Raw genomic sequence first — 20,048 nt, 5'->3', positions numbered from 1 at the left:
CTGTCCTGGAACTCACTTTGTCCACTAAGTGAGTTAGCCTAAAACTTAACAGCATCCAATTCTCAATTGCTGGGATGAAAGGTGTGTGCCACCATCACCAGACTTGGCATGTTTTTCTTTAACCTTACTATTCTACTGCTTGTATATTATGCTTTTCAATGTTGGGGGGTTTATGGGTTTTGTGTGTGTGTGTGTGTGTGTGTGTGTGTGTGTGTATGAGTATCTCATGCCCTTTCTTAGTTTTTGTTTGCTTGTTTTGCTATTGTTTGTTTTATTTACCTGCCAGTTGGGGGCAGGGAAGAGAGAGAGAGAGAGATAATGAGAGAGAGAGAGAGAGAGAGAGAGAGAGAGAGAGAGAGAGAGAGAGAGAGAGAGAGAGAATGCAATGGGATGGAAGGTAAGGAGTATTTGGGAGGAGATGGGAGAGGGGAAAACATGATCAGAAAATATTGCATGAAAAATAATTATTTCAATAAAAATTAGAAACTAAAGAAGAAATGTTGGTGTGTGTATACAAGGTAAGTGAGAAAAGAAAGAACTGAAGTCTATGGCCAAAATCCTGTGGCCCAGTACTACAGCAGAGTGTGGTCTGAATGTCTTTTAACCAGAGGGAAAAAGTTGGCATGCTGAGTGTACCAATTAGTCTTGCTCAAGGTTAGTGGTATGAGGCTAGGATCAGCTGTGGAGATTGAAATAAAATATGTGTCTTGGCTAAGGATGGAAAGGAGATTCCATTCTGAAGGACAGAAAAGCAAGAGTAACAGGGGAAATTTATCCTTAGTGTCAACAAAGTGACTTTGCAGACTCTGACTCAGTAGCACCATCTGCTGTCCTGCTTCCTGTGCACTTACTGATTATGTCAAAAGGACAAGGTTCATGAGAGCCAAGCTTGGAGAGAAAGGCCTTGACTCAGGAACATTACTTAGAAGGCAAGTATTTATGCAAGGAAATAGCAGACACAGAAAGTTCAAGGTTTCCAAAATACAGTGTTAATGATGGAGGACTTATAAACTATGGAGTTAGTGCCACAAAAAATTATAAGATTTCAAACATTTGATAAAACATGTGCATCAGTGCTAAATTATTATATTTATGAACAGGTAGGCACTATCAATTCTTAAATGATAATTGTTACATATATATATATATATACATACATACATATATATACACATATATATGCACATATTTTAAGGCATACATAGTCACACAAGTTACTATAAGAGTCTATTTAACATTGCTCATACATCCATGTGTCTATGGCTAACCACTTGGGATTTAGGCATACAACTGACATTGTGACCTTATAAAATTAAAACCTTCACTATAGCAAAGGAAACACTCAATCCAGTAAAGACGAAGCTCATGGTGTGGTACAGACCCTTTGTAAGCTATATATCTGCTAGTACTCAAAATATACAAAGAACTAGGAAAATAAAATAAGACAGTTATTAAAACAACCCAATTAAAAATCACATATGGATCTGAAAAGAGAATTTTTGAAAAACAAACAAACAAATGATTGAAATAAGTTTAGGAATGTTCAAGATGACAGGGCTGTACTGTGCAAGCCCAAGTCACACAAATTCCAGCACGAAGCTGGGGGATAGATACGAGAACTCTACCCATTATAGTGGAGGTATTGACAATTATTAGCTGCTGGGTGAGAGAGACAGTTCTTTATGAGTGTGTCTCCTTGTGAATGGACCATGTTCCAGTGGAAATCTCAAAAAACATATGGAGAGGCAGAAATTGGTCCAAATGGCTTTTAAAAAGGAAATGAATTGGAGTGTTTAGGGAAGGGGGTGTTTCTGGGAAGAGCTTGCACAGTGATGAGCATTATCCAAATAGACTAACCAGTTGTTGGAAACTTTCAAAGAATTAGTAAAAGTAACCAAGAAGTATATTTTAAAGTGTTCAACATTCTTATCAGAGAAATGGAAATTGAAAGTTCTCAGAGGTTTCATCTATGCCTAGTCAGAATGACTAAGATCAAGAAAACAATTGTCCACAAGTGGGGGTGAGGTTCTAGGGAAAGGGGAACCCTCAGGCACTGTTGGTGGGATTGCAAGCTGGCACAGGAACTAAGGAAGTCAGTGTGGAGAACTCTCACAAAACTGCAGGGAAATCTCCATGGCACAGCTGTACCACTCCTTGGAAAATGCCCAAGGACTCAGGGACCTCCCTCACAGTTACTTGCTCAAACATCTTCATTGCCTCTGAGATTTCAACTGCTATAGTAAAGAAAGAACATAATGTCCTTTAACTGAAAAAAAAATGGATCATGAAAATGTGTAAATAATTTTTGAGTGTGAGTCTAATGTAAAGGATAGGAGATTTGAAAGACAGAGAAGTAGCTAGAGCAGAATGTCTTGTCTCTAACTAACCTCCTGCTCATCGTTGATATGACTGCTAAAATGGAACCAAGAGTTCTTTTACAAAGGATTCATTGAAGATTCTGCTGCATGGCTTAGAAGATTCCTGTCTAAGCCACATAGAAAACATCAAGGAAACATAAACACAGATAATTTTTCTGCAAGAAGTTTATTGGAGAATGAAACAGTCAAAACTAAACACAAGGGTATTGACAGATCTTGAGGTCCAAGAGCAAATGGTTTTCTGAACCCGGATTCCATGTTCAGCTGCTGTCTATGCTGTCTATTAGGACCTTTGGTGACAATTGCAGTTTCATTTTGTCATGCAATTGCACCTCGGGCACCCCGGGCACTGTGGGCACTGTGGGCACTTCAAGCACACTGGGCACTTTGGGCACTGCGGAGACCTTCCTAGGCCTGAGGACACAAACAAAATATAAGGTATTAAGTAAGGAGGCCAGCAGTGTGTGGTAGTAAACAACCTATGAAGATGTACTGTACATAGTACAGAGTAGGTTTGTTGTACTGGTGACATCACAGCCAGCACCATGAAAATAGGACATTTAACAAGTGTTGATCACATACAGGCCATGACACCCACAACACATTTCTTCACACTTTTTGTGTTTTCCTGACACAACACATTCATACACTTGAATTTTGTTCCTAGGTAAGGTTTTTCGTTTTGTTTTGTTTTGTTTTAAGCAAAACAGACTCTTCTTCTATAACAAAATTATTAATCAGGTATAAAAGGACTTATCAACATGTTCTTTATTTTAAAGGTTTCTCACAAATACATTTGTAGATCAAAATCCTTAAAAAGGTTTAACTCTCACTATTACTTCTATGAATAACACAGGAAAGTTCTTAGAGGATCAAGGGGAAACTACCTGAACCAGACTGCTCTTGACAGAATACCAGGGCTCATCTTTAACCCTCCCTCAGGAGACACCAAGCCTAATCACACTGGGCACCAACATTCACCTGAAACTTGAAGAACATAGCGTTCTGGGTCTTCAAAGGAGACAGACACACCCTGATCCTCTTCCCCTGGCTGATCCTCAGTTTTAGTCTCTTCATCAGTCTCTTGGGTAGGATCAGCCTGGACATAGAAGGCCAGCAGGACAAGGGCAGAGAGGAGAACGAGTGTCTTCATGGCTGGGAGTCACTTGGAGGATTGGTGAACAGGAGCCCAATGTGTGGAGAGTGAGGAGCCAGCCAGCATTTATAGGGCAGAGACAACCTCCACACTGAGAGAAGGCATTCATTGGTAGGAACTGGGAGAGGCTGTTACCCTCAAGTTCCTTTTGATCTTCCTCTGTCCCCAAGGTTACCATCCTGATGTTGCTCTGTGTGTTCAGTGCCTCTCTCCCCTCCCACTAATAATGATGAAGGGGCCTTGCTATCTTCCCCTGTTTTCCATCTGCTTGAATATTTACCTCTCAGTGGTCAGGGAAGAAAAGAGTTGGGCACTGCCTAATTTAATAAGTACATGAAGCAAAGGATTATTGTCTTTTAAACTTGGAGCCTGGACAAGACCTTGACCAGGTGGACTGGACAGTCAGTTCTTTGCATGATTCAGGGTATTATCAATCACCCTCATGAAGGAAGATTTTGTGAATCTTCTCCTTTGGGACCAAGAAACTAAAATGGCCTCAGGTCACCAGTGAATTGAGTTCAAGACACAGAGTTTGTCAGAGGGAAGCTAGAGTGTGTTGTTCTGAAGAAGTCACAGTGACAGAACATATATCATAAGAGTGTGCTCTGGGTGCCTCTTCACTCCTGGGAACCATCCAGTGGCATGTCTTGATTCCTATATGAGATCTTATAGGAACTTTTTTCATTTAGCAAATGAGAGCAGGAAAAAGTAAAAGAAAACATATCAAAATTTTCTCCTGCATTGAATTATTCATGGTCATTGCTAGCTCTGAACCTAATTTTGTAAACCAAAGTCCTCTTCCAATTGTTTGAATTTAGTTATTTTTGAGTACTTCTAATACATAGGAAAATCCTAGTGTCTATCATTATATGGCTATATGCATAAAATACTTATACAGATTCCACAGAGCTTAAAAGAAACAGTAATTTTGCTTTTGTTTTGCATCAATCATGCACACTCTACTTGGGACAGTTGATTATGCTGCTGACTGTCAGGAAGCCTATATGACAAATATTCTTGATTCTTCAATTTCTTTACAAAATGTTACTCACTGGTGATTCCATTAGGCTCACTCTGCATCACCAAGCCTAACCAAGACTTGTCCAACCATAGTTGGACAAGTCCTAGAGTTGTCCAACTCTATAGTTGGAATAGTCCTAGAGTTTGATTTACTGAGTCTTTTGGTTATATATAAGGTACGATACAAGCTGCTCATTCAGATTACCACTAATGAAGAGAAATTAAAATTACTGCTCACTTTGAGACCTGGAAATTATATGCCAGTTACCCATCCTGCTGTGAGGATTAGTCAAGAGTCTCTGGAATGCAAATGTCAGACTCCTAAATCAAACCATTTTAAAGAAAACCCTGACACCAGGGAGTAGCAAATGCAAAGATGAGCACAGTTTTCAGATGCAAAGTAAAAGGAAGAAGCTCAAATGATGCTGCTGCCCTGGTTCACACTCTTCTCTTATTTTTGCCTTAATTTAGATGGATGCATCTCTCATGTGATAAAGTCATATTCTTCTGAAACAATCTCTTTCAGAGTATCACAAGACACTTCAAGAAGGATTATCAATGAATCCATGTAATGAGAAATAAAAACTCAAAGAGAAAGGCTATTCAAGTGAAAAAAATATCAATCCACTAACAACACCAGCAGCAACAAATGGTGCATGAAGAGCCAGTAACTAAAATGAAACAGAGCCCAGAAATCTTACTGGGAGAGATGCATCTACTATGCCTGGGAACCTGAGTTCAAGTCTCAGAAACAACATCGTGGAAGCAGCAAACAGCCAGCCATTTGCTGTCCTCTGACTTCCACATGAGTTCTGTGACACAAAAGTCCTCACCACACATACAATAAGGGAATAAATATAAAACAAATTTTACAAAAATGATAACCTTCACAAGACAGATCCACAGGTTTAGCTAGAGAAAGCATGCTTTTGTCCAAAGAAAGGTCCTCTAGTTTTGCCCAATCCCAAAGACTCTCAAACAGTTCATTCTACTTGGCCTCGGACAAACATTGAGGAACTGCCAGTGCATATAATAACTGAGAAATGCTGTAGGTTGTGATGCTCAGAAGACATGTTCATATTGAAATCACACCTTCTCCATCAACATGGTATTTTCAACAAGTTCTACCACATGGGTGAAAGGCCATCACTTATAACTACAGAGGACCTCTAAAGAAATTGCAGTGAGCAAACTGTGATTTCATGGAAAAAAGTATCCTGTAGATGGCCAAGATCTTTCAAAATACCCCACTCATCACAGAAACTTGAAACGAACAACACATGCTTACTGGCTCATAGCAGCCAACTCTGTGACAGGCCCATGTGACAGCTTCTGACTGGGACTCTGGTCCCTCTATGGAGAGGACAGAGAAAAAGTGTGTACATTGGGGAAGGAATCAGAAGTCCTATACTGACTTCATAATTAGAATTGCACTATACTTCTCTAGTTCCTAAACATGTGTCTTTAAACCAAGCAGGTTTGTCTCCATGGTTTGAGGACATTCCTCAGCCCAACATAAAGCTCAGCTCATTTCCCATCAAGCACCCTTCATCATAGACTTCTGGTCAGACATACTTGCACATTACTCTGTCAGACTTTTACTATTTTTCTTCTTCCCATTATCATTAGATCTGGAATGTACTCCACTAGTTCTCACTTCATCCCAGGCTCATTTGTCCTTACAAGTAATGTCTTTTACCTTAACTTGGGAAACTGCTTGTTTTGTATGATGGCTCTTTATCAAGGAGGTTATTGCCATAAAGTTCTTGAGGTAGTTTATATTAGGAGCTGAATTATACATTAGTTTGACAAATATAAGTATTTGCTATTGGATAAAACATTTACATACCGTTGAACTTGGCAACTTCTTATTAAAATAAGGATAATAAATTTTCATTTATTGCAAAGCTCAGGCAGATTTGTGTCATAACTTCATGGAAACCATAATAAATTGAACCTTGTGATAAGCCAGGTAACATTCTCAAGGTATGTAATATGTGCAGCATATTATATTAAATAATAGTTACTAGTTGCTAAAATCTTTTTTTCTCTTCCTATAAGAGGTTTTCACAATAACCCAATAATGTAGCTGCTTTTATTAACCAATGTTTTGTGGGTTTGTAATGGAACTTTGAAGAGGTTAATTATAATACTCAGAGATACTAAAGATTAGGCAACAGTGCTGTGGGCTAATCTCTTGTGCTTTACCACTACCCAATATTCCATCTTAACTTCTGTATTTTGGAGTAACACCTTCTGTCATTTATTGGGATAATTTGGCTTCTTTTCTTAGACCCTGATGAGAGATCAAAGTGGAAAGGCATCTGTTGACAGATGGTATCTTTACAACTTCTCTTTGGTCTCTACCTCTGCGAATTCCCTCTTCTTGGGTTTGATGTGAGACCACCAATAAATAACCTGTATCTCTTTCAAATATCTGAACAAAACATTGGTTTGTTTATTTTAAATTAGTTTTACCAGTTATCACAAGTAATAACTCACATATATGATCACTGCTAAAGAAATAGAGTTGATTGTTCAGGGTAACTGAGAGTTCTGTTAAGTTTTTGCACACTGGCTTGTGAGGCAAAACAAGTGCAGAGGTGAACACCTCACCTGTCTTAGGGTATAGGAAGCAGTACAAGAGAGCATAAGAGGAAATAAGTTGTCAAGCTGTGAGTCATCTAACTCAGCACCTCCTGAGGGTCAGCAGAGTCTTAATGACTGTGAGGAAGGAAGAGGGCTAGCCCTCCCAAGTGCATAACTGTGTCATGTGTAAGATCCAAGAGTTCAGTGTTCATTGGAGGTTAATGTCCACTCTTTTTAGGCCATGTCTGAATATATGATGATGCTTGGACATGATTTAGTACAAGGAGAAATAGAAATGGACTATAAAGAGCTCCTTCATTTTTCTAACATCACTTCAGTTTCTCTGGCCCACCTGCTCCATCCTCAGTCCTATTTCCCAATGTCTACTTGGGAATTTACATGTGATATCATATGGTGGAACATTAAATATCCTGAACACCCTCCATAAGAAGGTGGAACTTCCTCAGTTTTGGCAATGGGTGGGTAAGAAAGGTAACTCTGTCTCAAACGCAGGATGTGGTAGGAATTTGCTAATGCCATTAAAATACACAAGCTTGAGTTTTACAGATTTAAACTGAATGAAAGAAAACTCAGAAATATTATTAAAGAAAATTAAATACCAGATTGTTTAAAACAGCAAACAAAAGCAAGACAAAGCAAATGGATAATCTTTAAGGAGAATTTTAACATATGCTGCAAAGAGACATTTTCCAGACTTTTTGAACAGGACCTATAGATTAATTAGAGAAAATGTTAGGCTGTAGGGATGGCTCAGAGGCAAAAACACTTGATGATCTTGTATATTATCCATGTTCAGTTCTAATACCCACTTAGCAATACATACCAAAATGGACTTTCAGTTCCAGGGAATTTGACTCTCTGTTCTGGTCTCCAAAGACAATTGGCACACACATACATACATTCACAAAAATCACTTATAAAACAAAAATAAGTAAATCATTTTCTTTAAAAAAGTAAAAGAAGCCAGGGAGGTGACCAAATAGAGCAAAGACAGAGGGGAGAAGACAGAGAAAGAGAGAAAGCCTTCATGTAGAAAGAGAAGAGGAGAGAGGAGAGAACATGTCTAGATTACATAGGGGAACGCCTCTGGGGTAGGGCAGCCCTAGAGACTCAGTATCAACTTGTACCTCATCAGGAATCAATGATTAGTTTCCAACCTTCTAGGGTTCTGAGAGCAACCAGAGCCTAAGACAATACAAGGAATTTCAGGAATGCAAGAGACCCCAGATGTTCTCTTACACCTTAGGGAACTCCAAAAGAGAGAATTGTGGTCTTCACAATTAAAGGGCTCTCCCCTTTTAGCTGAGTCTCAGTTGCAAATCCAGCCTTTCAACTGAGAACAGCTGAAGCTTGAAATAAAACTTCAATTAATTACAATTAAAATTAAGTCTATGGTCTTTCAGTGTTTTATGAGTCTATAACACTGGGAGCTAGGGTCATTTTTTTTAAAAGGTTTTGAAATGATAAGATTCTTATTTTCAAATCCAAGGTCTTCACAAAGGCATATACCAAATGTTAGTTGAAAACTGCCTTGAGACTGAACAAATCAGGCCAAGCCTGAACAGTTCCCATGAAAGAGGTCATTTCTTAAAAGGGGGAAGAATTGAAGAAGAAAAAGAGAAGGGTGGGTCAGAGTCTCTGTCTTTTAACCAGGCCTTGAAGGAGGTGACCCTGGTAATGATATGCACAGGTGATGGGATTGAGGCATGCAGAGGGAATGTGCAGTAGTTGCCATGACAACAGGGCAGAGGGCTCCTTGTCAACTAGGGCTGACATCATCACTGGATTGATTGCCTAGGTATAAACAGCTTTTGGTGCTAAACCAAATATTAATGTAGTACATATAGTAAGGATTTTCTAGAGGGGACTGAATTGGAAACATAAGGGTTCTTTAAAGTCAGTTGTGTTGGATGGGTCAAACATGTGAAGGAATGTTGAGCTGAAATGAACACAGGTAAAATTCTAAGTCCAACTTGTGAAAGAATATTTTCCTGAAGCTGTCACAGGAGAAAGGATGCTCTACTAAAGCAAGCATATGAAAAGACACGTGATGAATGATTCTTTGCTAACAACACATGTAATAGTCCATCTTACATGGTGTAATTGACCTACATTTGTTGAGACTCCATAGAGAGAAATGCACCAAAAAAACCAAAAACTTCTGGTTGTGTGCTTGGGCTCTCTTGCAGCTTCTGTGGACTGGGACTAATTGGCATAGTGATGTCAGCTCAGGCAAGACCCATGGAGGACACATGGTGTTTGGAGGGTATAAATAGGACTCAGTAGACAGTGATAAAGTCTGAGGTAGGCTTGCTGGTAGAGCTAGCTGTGCAACTCTTGTTGGTCTGGATTCATCACTAATCTTCTCCCTGAGAGAGGCACAGCTGAGAACTTCTCCTGGCATTCCTGCTGGCCCCTCCTGCTGACTCTTGCTGAGGATAAGGTCTGACAGTCTTTGCTAGGTAGTGCCATTTGCTGCTGATTCCTGCTTGCTATCCTGACTATCAAATCAGGACTGCTGGTATATCAGTGACGTGTTTTCCAGTGGATCAATCTGCAGCTGTGAACTCATGAACTGAAATGCCTGTTTCCAGACAACACAGATGGAAGTTGCTCAAAACTACCATTATTAAATAAGCCCACTTCCCTTTCCAGCCTCCCCCATCCTTTCTTTTCCACTACCTACGGTGTGTGCTGTGGTAAAAGAGAGGTTAAAACATTTAAAAACCATCTTTGAAAAAAGGGGTTGAAAAAAAAGTTACAGGGGACCTTGAGAAGAAAGCAAATTGAAGAAACAATATTAATAATCCTCATGTAATAAGAAAGCATATTGGTAATTTACTGTTTGTCTGCCTTGTTTACTAAATATAGAGATGAGCTTCATCCTGTAAAACAACTCTTTAAGTACTGTCTTCTGGTAGATACCTTTTTATAAAGAAATATTCCAGTGGTGGACCTAGAGACACAGAGAACATTAGGCACTAAAATCAGGCCTACTACACAATAACAGAGAATCTGAGAGAAGTCCCATTCTGTGATGAATGGGTTTGCTGTGCTGGCTATATCAGAGAATGCAACTTGAACAACTCTACTAGTAGGAAAGAATATCCTTAAAGACATACCATTCCTATGCATCTCCAGGATGTGAGGATTTTTCTTACTGCTTTTCTTGTAGGTGATCCTGGAACCCACCCCCTGCCCATATCCTTATTAATACTCATAAAATTCTTCAATATGTATAATCTCTTCTAATAGTTAGAATGTAATAGACTCTCTGGTTAAATTTATATATTTAAATATAACATTAACTCCTCACAATTTTTTTCTCCTCTAAATTATAGTTAGTACATTTTAAACGTATCTTGGAATAAAACGTTTATGGCACAAGGAAATCTTCTATACATATTTGGTTTTCATGCTTGATTACAGATGATTAAAAAAGAAAAGAAAAAAACATGTGTGTGTGTGTGTGTGTGTGTGTGTATAATATTTCTACTTAGGCATGGGGAATATGAGGGATACTTTAGTAGGGTAAAGAAAGGGGTATGAGAGAGAGAAAGAGAGAGAGAGAGAGAGAGAGAGAGAGAGAGAGAGAATATCTGCATTATATAGGGAAGAGCTTCTTGGCGAAAGGCAGCTAACCCCTTGGGTGGGAAAGATAAAGTTTGAGGGCAGGTTATGCCAGGGAGATATTGAGGAATGCTGGGAGAATCTGTAGGAGAGGTCAACTTTGGTATGTAAAATATGCAACTCAGTCATTTTCCCAGGGTCTGGGAAACCAAACACATATATTTATATAAAATAATATCTGTGTGTGTGTGTGTGTGTGTGTGCATGTGTGTGTGTCTTTCTAGAATGTTTTGTATATCTAGTCCCTTATGTTTAGCTATCTAAGCTTGATGATGTGTGGCCATTCACCTGTTCTTTGATCATGTTATGGTATGATACCCAAGATATTCCTGGCCTAGAGATGCCGCAGGTTTTTTTTGTTTGTTTGTTTTTTGTTTTGTTTTGTTTTGTTTTGTTTTTCAGTCAGCTGCATCCTGGGACCCTGAGGACTAACAGGAAAATAACAGAGAAGAGGGTGAACTTCTCCTGCAGGATGAGGGAGCATGTGTGCAGAGTGAAGGCTAACTGAATACAGAGGTCTCTTATGATCCTGTCAGGGAAAGGCTTTTGTTAAGCAGTTTCCCTAGAAACTGAGATTCAATAGAAACTTGGAGAGTTTTCATCATATTCAAAGTCATTGAATTGAGGTTATTCAATGGCTGTAGCATAGCCCCAATGGGCTCAACTACTAGCCTGTATTCTCTATCAATTGTTTTGCATTTCACATAACTGTCTCTTCTTACTTTGGGTAATATTTCTGCTCTGTGTCAAAAACCCAACTGGTGACTGATCACCTAGTGTGAGGCTATACTTGACACATCCCTGTCTTTGAGAATGAGTGAGAAGTCTTACTCATTTATCTATAAAGAATTGAAGTGAAGCATATATATATATATATATATATATATATATATATATATATATATATATCAGGCATTCTAAGCCATAATTTGCATATATAACCATTACTTTTTAAATGGACATGGTATTTCCAGGAAATGGTGGCTGGGATTCTATTGACTTCCAAGCTGCTCTATGGCACAAAACAAGTACAAGAACAATTTGTTCATCAAAGATTCTGGGATGCAGACAGTTATAAGAAGAAATAAACTATTGAAACTGAGGCCCATCTTCTGGTTCAAGACTATACATGACATGGAAGCACAAAAGTTTGTGTCCATAGGCCATGACCTCTGATCCTACAGATGAGCAAGATGCTTACTGGAGACCAGTTTTCTATTTCCCCCAACTCACCTCTCCTACTCACAGGACATGTTGAGCAAGATGTTCACTTGAAGGAGAAAGAAAAGGCCTTAAGTGACAAAGAAGTAACAATCCAGGATCAACTCTGGATTGGATTAAAATATGTGTGTTGTCTGAGGATGAAAAGATTGCATTCAAAAGGACAGAAAAACAATAGTAACAGAGGAAAGATATCCTCAGTGTCAACAAAGTGACTTTGCAGTCTCTGACTCAGTAGCACCATCTACTGTCCTGTTTCCTGTGCACTTACTGATTATGTCAAAAGGACAAGGTTCATGAGAGCCAAGCTTGGAGAGAAATACCTTGAATCAGGAACAGGACTTAGAAGCCAAGTATTTATTCAAAGAAATCACAAACACAGAAATTCCAAGGTTTATGAAAGACACTGGGGCAGAGACCAGTCCAAGCAGGAGAGTGTGCAGGCTGCAGAAGCAACAGAGCTTCTTTGACAGGGCCCCTTCAGGCCTTCGTCCTCAGCCAGGAGGCAGAGCTGATCCTCAGACCTCTATGCACCTTCCCAGGAGAGGAGAGTTGTACTCCAGGGAAGGCTCTGACAAGTTTGCCATCTTCTATCATTGGTATCTCAAAGACCAGTCCACACAGGAGAGCGTGCGGGCCACAGAAGCAACAGAACTTCCTGGACAGGGTTCCTTCAGGCCATCTATCATCCTCAGCCTGGAGGCAGAGCTGATCCTCGGACTTCTGTGTACCTTGTCCACCAGAGGAGAACTTGCCTGCAGCGAGTACTATGACCCTGGGACTCAGGAGAGAGTAGACTCCCAGGATTACTGACAGAGACTAACAGAATAACAGGAGGAACATGCTCAAGTCAGAGACAGCTAGAACCTCTAACACCAGAGATTACCAGATGGCAAAGGCAAACGTAATAATCTTACTAACAGAAACCAAGACCACTCGTCATCATCAAAACCCAGTATGCCCACCACAGTGAGTCCTGGATAGCCCAACACACCAGAAAAGCAAGATGTGGATTTATAATCATATTTCATGATGCTGGTAGAGGATTTTCAGAAGGACATTGATAACCCACTTAAAGAAATATAGGAGAATACTGCTAAACAGGTAGAAGTCCTTAAAGAGGAAACACAAAAATCCTTTAAAGAATTACAAGAAAACACTGCTAAACAGGTAGAAGTCTTTAATGTGGAAACACAAAAATCCCTTAAAGAATTACAGGAAAACACAACCAAACAGGTGATGGAATTGAACAAAACCATCCAAGATCTAAAAATGGAAGTAGAAACAATAAAGAAAACCCAAAGGGAGACAACTCTGGAGATATAAATCCTAGGAAAGAAATCAGGAACCATAGATGTGAGCATCAGCAACAGAATACAATAGATGGAAGACAGAATCTCAGGTGCAGAAGATTCCATAGAAAACATGGACACAATAATAAAAGTAAAAGCAAAATTCAAAAAGATACTAACTCAAAACATCCAGGAAATCCAGGCCAAATGAGAAGGCCAAACCTAAGGATAATAGGTATAGATGAGAATAAAGCTTTTCAACTTAAAGGGCCAATAAATATCTTCAACAAAATTATAGAAGAAAACTTCACAAACCTAAAGAAAGAGATGCCCACAGACATACAAGAAGCCTACACAACTCCAAATAAACTGGACCAGAAAAGAAATTCCTCCCAACACATAATAATCAGTACAACAAATGCACTAAATAAAGGTAGAATATTAAAAGCAGTAAGGGGAAAAGGTCAAGTAACATATAAAGGCAGATCTATTAGAATTACACCAGAATTCTCACCAGAGACTATGAAAGCCAGAAGATTCTGGACAGATATTATATAGACCCTAAGAGAACACAAATGTCAGTGCAGGCTACTATACCCCACAAAACTCTCAATTACCATATGTTACATCCACTCAAGTAGTGACCTGAGTGACAGGCCTAGAAACCTGGACACAGTCTTGAGGCAAATAATTCCCCGAAACTTATTCTCAAATCATGGCATCCTGTATAACAAATGCTCCAATGTTCTTGCTTTAGTCAGTGAATGGATATGTGTGCTTTCCCTCAGTATTGTTTAATTATAGGAGTCTCCAAGCAATGACTTGCCAAATATCTAAGCAAATCGAACTTTGCTTCCTGGCCTTCACCAATGCCCTAGGTATTTCTTGAGCCGACCATGGACTTTGAATTCAGTAAGAATGTTGCCCATTTAGTGACATTCAGAATTGCCTCTAGTATTGTAAGAAAGATAGTGAGAGGAATCAGACATCACTCTCTACTACATAGAGTTAGAAATCTCAGGGCAAGCTACTCCCATATGCAAGTATTTACCATGGCCTAGGAAGAAGGAAGGTTGTAGTCTAGGGAGGAACTAGAGTAAATACTTAAAGCTATAGATAGCTGAGCCACTCCCATACACAGGAATTTACAATAGCCTAGGGGGAAGATGGACTATACTATAAACTTGAACTGGAACTATGGAAAGGCCATAAAGCTCTTGCCTCTGACTTTTAAGATTAAACTGACCATAGGTAGGCCTGCTTTTGATACCAGTTTTTAACATTGATTTTTATTTCAGTTGGTTCCTGTTAGCTTTTGGTATGCATTCCTCTGTTTTGTTTAAAAGTCACTTGTAAGACTGGTGCTTGCTTTGACACAATTACATTCAGATACCACACTCCTTGTGTCCATACTTGTTTGTCACCCTTTTCATAGCCAACTCCTTGCCCACCTGTCTGGAACCCCAATTTCTTCCGCAGATTGAGGGAGGCCAACTGGGGCCGGTCCCCAGCAACCATGGATGGAGAAACCAAAGTATTCCATGACAAAACCAAATTCACACAATATCTTTCCATGAATCTAGCCCTACGAATGATAATAAAGGGAAAACTCCAACACAAGGAGGGAAAATATGCCCTAGAAAAAGCAAGAAACTAATCCTTCAACAACCTAAAAGAAGATAGGCACAAGTACAGAATCCCAACTCTAACAACAAAAATAACAGGAAGCAAAAATTACTTTTCCTTAATAGCTCTTAATATCATGGGACTCAGTTCCCCAATAAAAAGACATAGACTAACAGACTGGCTACATAAACAGGACACAACATTTTGCTGCATACAGGAAACCCACCTCAGGGACAAAGACAGACACTACCTCAGAGTAAAAGGCTGGAAAACTATTTTTCAAGCAAATGGTCCCAAAAACAAGCTAACATAGAATAAAATCGACTTCCAATCCAAAGTAATAAAAAAAGACATGGGGGCACTTCATACTCACCAAAGGTAAAATTTACCAAGATGAACTATAAATTCTGAACATCTATGCTCCAAATGCAAGGGTATCCACATTCATTAAAGAAATTATAGTAAAGCTCAAAGCCCACGTTGCACCACACACAAAAATAGTGGGAGACTTCAACACCCCACTCTCATCAATGGACAGATCCTGAAAACAAACTAAACAGAGAAACAGTGAAACTAACAAAAGTTATGAGCCAAATGGATTTAACAGATATCTACAGAACATTTTATCCTAAAACAAAAGGATACACCTTCTTCTCAGCACCTCATGGTACCTTCTCCAAAACTGATTATATAATCAGTCACAAAACAGGCCTCAACAAATACAAAAGTAGTGAAATTATGCCATGCATTATATCAGATCACCACGAACTAAGGCTGATCTTCAATAACAAATTAAATAATAGAAAGCCAACATTCATGTCGAAGCTGAACAACATTCTACCCAATGATAACTTGGAAAAAGAAGAAAGAAAGAAAGAAATTAAAGACTCTTTAGAGTTTTATGAAAATGAGGCCACAACATACCCAAACTTATGAGACAAAATGAAGACAGTCCTAAGAGGAAAACTCATGGATCTGAGTGCCACCAAAAAGAAATGAGATAAAGGATATACTAGCAGCTTGACAGCACACCTAAAAGCTCTAGAACAAAAGGAAGCAAATTCACCCAAGAGGAGTAGATGGCTGGAAATAATCATACTCAGGACTGAAATCAACCAATTGGAAACAAAAAGAACTATACAAAGAATCAAAAAAAACAAGGAGCTGTTTCTTTGAGAAAATCAGCAAGATAGATAAACACTTAGCCAGACTAACTAGAAGGCACAGGGACAGTATCCTAATTGACAAAATCAGAAATGGAAAGGGAGACAAAACAATAGAACATGAGGAAATCTAAAATATCACCAGATCCAACTACAAAAGGTTATACTCAACAAAACTGGAAAACCTAGATAAAATTAACAATTTTGTAGGCAGATACTAGGGACCAAAGTTAAATCAGGATCAGATTAATGATCTAAACAGTCCCATATCCACTAAAGAAATGGAAGTAGTTGTTAATAGTCTCCCAAACAAAAAGAGACCAAGACCAGATGGGTTTAGTGCAGAGTTCTAACAGACCTTCAAAGAAGACCTAATTCCAATTCTCCTCAAACTATTCCATAAAATAGAAACAGAAGGTACTCTACCCAATTCATTCTTTGAAGTCACAATTACACTGATACCTAAAATACACAAAGACCCAAGAAAGAAGGAGAACTACAGAACAATTTTCCTTATGAATATCAATGCAAAAATACTCAATAAATTTTCGTTCACCAAATCCAAGAACATATTAAAATACTCATCCATCATGATCAAGTAGGTCTCATCCCAGGAATGCAGGGATGGTTTAATATACAAAAAAAAGTCAATGTAGTTAGAAATATCAGAAATTCAAGGCCCATAACTAAACATAATTAAACAATATATAGGAATCCAGTAGTCAACGAAACTAAATGAAGAGAAACTTGAGGTATTCCCACTAAAATCAGGGACTAGACAAGGCTGCCCACTTTCTTCTGTCCTATTCAATACAGTACTTAAAGTCCTAGCCAGAGCAATTAGACAACAAAAGGAGATTAAGCAGATACAAATTGGAGGAAAGAAGTCAAAATATCACTATATGCAGATGATATGATAGTATATATAAGTGATCCTAAAAATTCCACCAGAGAACTCCTAAACCTGAAAAACAGCTTCAGTGCTGTAGCTAGATATAAAATTAACTCAAACAAATCAGTGGCCTTTCTCTACACAAAGGATAAACAGATTGAGAAAGAAATTAAGGAAACAACACCCTTCACAATAGTCACAAATAATTTAAAGTACCTTGGTGTGACTCTAACTAAGGAAGTGAAAGAACTGTATGATAAGAACTTCAAGTCTCTGAAGAAAGAAATTGAAAATATCTCAGAAGATGGAAAGATCTCCCATGCTCTTGGATTGGCAGGATCAATATAGTCAAAATGGCTATCTTGCCAAAAGGAATCTACAGATTCAATGCAATTCCCATCAAAATTCCAACTCAATTCTTCACTGAGTTAGAAATGGCATTTTGCAAATTCATCTGGAATAACAAAAAACATAGGATAGCAAAAAAATATTCTCAACAATAAAAGAACTTCTGGTGCAATCACCATTCCTGACCTCAAGCTGTATTACAGAAAAATTGCGATAAAAAAATAACTGCATGGTACTGGCACAGGGACAGACAGTAAGATCAATGGAATAGAATTAAAGACCCAGAAATGAATCCACACACCTATGGTCACTTGATATTTGACAAAGGAGCTAAAACCATCCATTGGAAAAAAGACAGCATTTTCAACAAATGATGCTGGCACATCTGGCAGTTATCATATAGAAGACTGTGAATTGATCCATTCTTATCTCCTTTTACAAAGCTCAAGATTAAGTAGATCCACATAAAACCAGAGACACTAAAACTTATAGAGGAGAAAGTGGGGGAAAGCCTCTAAGATATGGGCAGAGGGAACAAATTCATAAGCAGAAGAGCAATGACTTGTGTTGTAAGACCAAGAATCAACAAATGTGACCTCATAAAATTGAAAAACTTCTGTAAGGCAAAAGATAATGTCAATAAGATGAAAAGGACATTAGCAGATTGGGAAAGGATCTTTACCAATCCAAAATCTGATAGGGGACTAACATCCAATATATACAGATCTCAAGAAGCTGAACTCCAGAAATTCAAATAACCCCATTAAAAATGGGGTACAGAGCTAAACAAAGAATTCTCAACTGAGGAATACCCAAGGGCTGAGAAGCAACTGAAGAAATGTTCAACATCCTTAAACATCAGGGAAATGCAAATCAAAACAACCTTGAGATTCTACCTCACACCAGTCAGAATAGCTAAGATCAAAAATTCAGGTGACAGCAAATGCTGGTGAGGATGTGGAGAAAGAGGAACACTCCTTCACTGCTAGTGGGATTGCAAGCTTGTACAATCACTCTAGAAATCAGTCTGGTGGTTCCTCAGGAAATTGGACATAGTACTACTGGAAGATCCAGCAATATCTCTCCTGGGCATATACCCAGAAGATGTTCCAACTGGTAATAAGGACACATGCTCCACTATGTTCATAGCAGCCTTATTTATAATAGCCAGAAGCTAGAAAAAAACAGATGTCCCTCAACAGAGGAATGGAAACAGAAAATGTGGTGCATTTACACAATGGAGTACTACTCAGCTATTAAAAACAATGAATTTAAGAAATTCTTAGGCAAATGGATGGATCTGGAGGATATCATCCCGAGTGAGGTGACCCATTCACAAAAGAACTCACTTGATATGCACTCACTGATAATAGGATATTAGCCCTGAAACTTAGAATACCCAAGATACAATATACAAAACACAAGAAAATCAAGAAGAAGGAAGACCAAAGTGTGGATACTTCATTCCTCTGCAGAATAGCGAACAAAACACCCATGGAAGGAGTTACAGCGACAAAGTTTGGAGCTGAGATGAAAGGATGAACCATCCAGAGACTGCCCACCCAGCATCCATCCCATAAAAAAACAGCAAACGCAGACACTATTGCATATGCCAGCAATATTTTGCTGACAGGACCCTGTTATAGCTATCTCTTGTGAGGCTATGCCAGTGCCTGGCAAATACAAAAGTGGATGCTCATTGTCATCTATTGGATGGAACACAGGGCCCCCAATGTAGGAGCTAGATAAAGTACTCAAGGAGCTGAAGGGATCTGTAACTCTATAGGTGGAACAACAATATGAACTAACCAGTACCCTCATAGCTTGTTTCTATAGCTGCATATGTAGCAGAAGATGTCCGAATTGGCTATCATTGAGAAGAGGCTCATCAGTCTTGCAAACCTTATATGCCCCAGTACAGGGGAATGGCCAAGAAGTGAGAGTGGTTTGGCAGGGGAGTAGGGCAGGGGGAGAGTCTAAGGGACTTTGAGGATAGCATTTGAAATGTAAATGAAGAGCCAGCTGTGGTGGTGCTTACCTTTAATCCCAGCACTCAGGAGGCAAAGGGAGGTGGATTTCTGAGTTCAAGGCCACCCTGGTCTACAAAGTGAGCTCCAGGACAGCCAGAACTATACAGAGAAACCCTGTCTCAAAAAAAACAACAACAACAACAACAACAAAAACAAACAAACAAAAAGAAATGTAAATGAAGAAAATATCTAATAAAAAATTGAAAAAAATGCCTTAAAGAAAAGATTTCAAACATTTTATAAAACATGCACAACCATGGTAAGTTATTATATTTATGAAGAGCTAGGTACTATCACTTCTTAAATGATAATTGGCACATGTATATACATATGCACATAATTTTAATGCATACCTCTCCACACCATTTTCTATAACAGAGTCTGTGTAACGCTGCTCATATATCTACGTGTCTAGTGCTAACAGTTTGGGACTTAGGCCTACAACTGACAATAGAACCTTGTAAAATTAAAACCTTCCTATAGCAAAGGAAATACTCAATCCAGTAAACACGAAGATCACAGTGTGGTACAGACCCTTTGAAAGCTATACATCTGCTATAGGTTAGTATTCAAAATATGCAAAGAACTAGGAAAATAAATTAAGAATCTAATAAAACAACCCAATTAAAAATCACATATGAATCTGAACAGAGAATTTTGGAAAAAATACAAACAAACAGAA

At 38.7% G+C, this 20,048-nt stretch overlaps 1 protein-coding gene across 1 annotated transcript; it reads right to left on the bottom strand.

The window, feature by feature from the left end:
* Nucleotides 1-2,688: 2,688 nt before the first annotated feature.
* On the bottom strand, nucleotides 2,689-3,531 carry LOC110288772 (alpha-defensin 24-like). Its single transcript, XM_021155030.2, has 2 exons — nucleotides 3,360-3,531; nucleotides 2,689-2,792 (listed from the first exon to the last, which is right to left on the bottom strand). The coding sequence occupies exons 1-2, from the start codon at nucleotides 3,529-3,531 to the stop codon at nucleotides 2,689-2,691; spliced, it is 276 nt and encodes a 91-aa protein (XP_021010689.2).
* Between the last annotated feature and the right edge of the window lie 16,517 nt (nucleotides 3,532-20,048).

The sequence above is a fragment of the Mus caroli genome, unplaced genomic scaffold (assembly GCF_978045245.1).
Source record: "Mus caroli unplaced genomic scaffold, Mus_caroli_1 scaffold_10, whole genome shotgun sequence".
Taxonomy (NCBI): Eukaryota; Metazoa; Chordata; class Mammalia; order Rodentia; family Muridae; genus Mus; species Mus caroli.
This window is presented reverse-complemented; position numbering and strand designations above follow the sequence as displayed.

Coding starts and splice junctions, on each gene's coding strand:
- LOC110288772 (XM_021155030.2), bottom strand. CDS start 3,531: ATGAAGACACTCGTTCTCCTCTCTGCCCTTGTCCTGCTGGCCTTCTAT. Junction 2,793..3,359: donor CTATGTTCTTCAAGTTTCAG/GTGAATGTTGGT, acceptor TTGTGTCCTCAG/GCCTAGGAAGGTCTCCGCAG.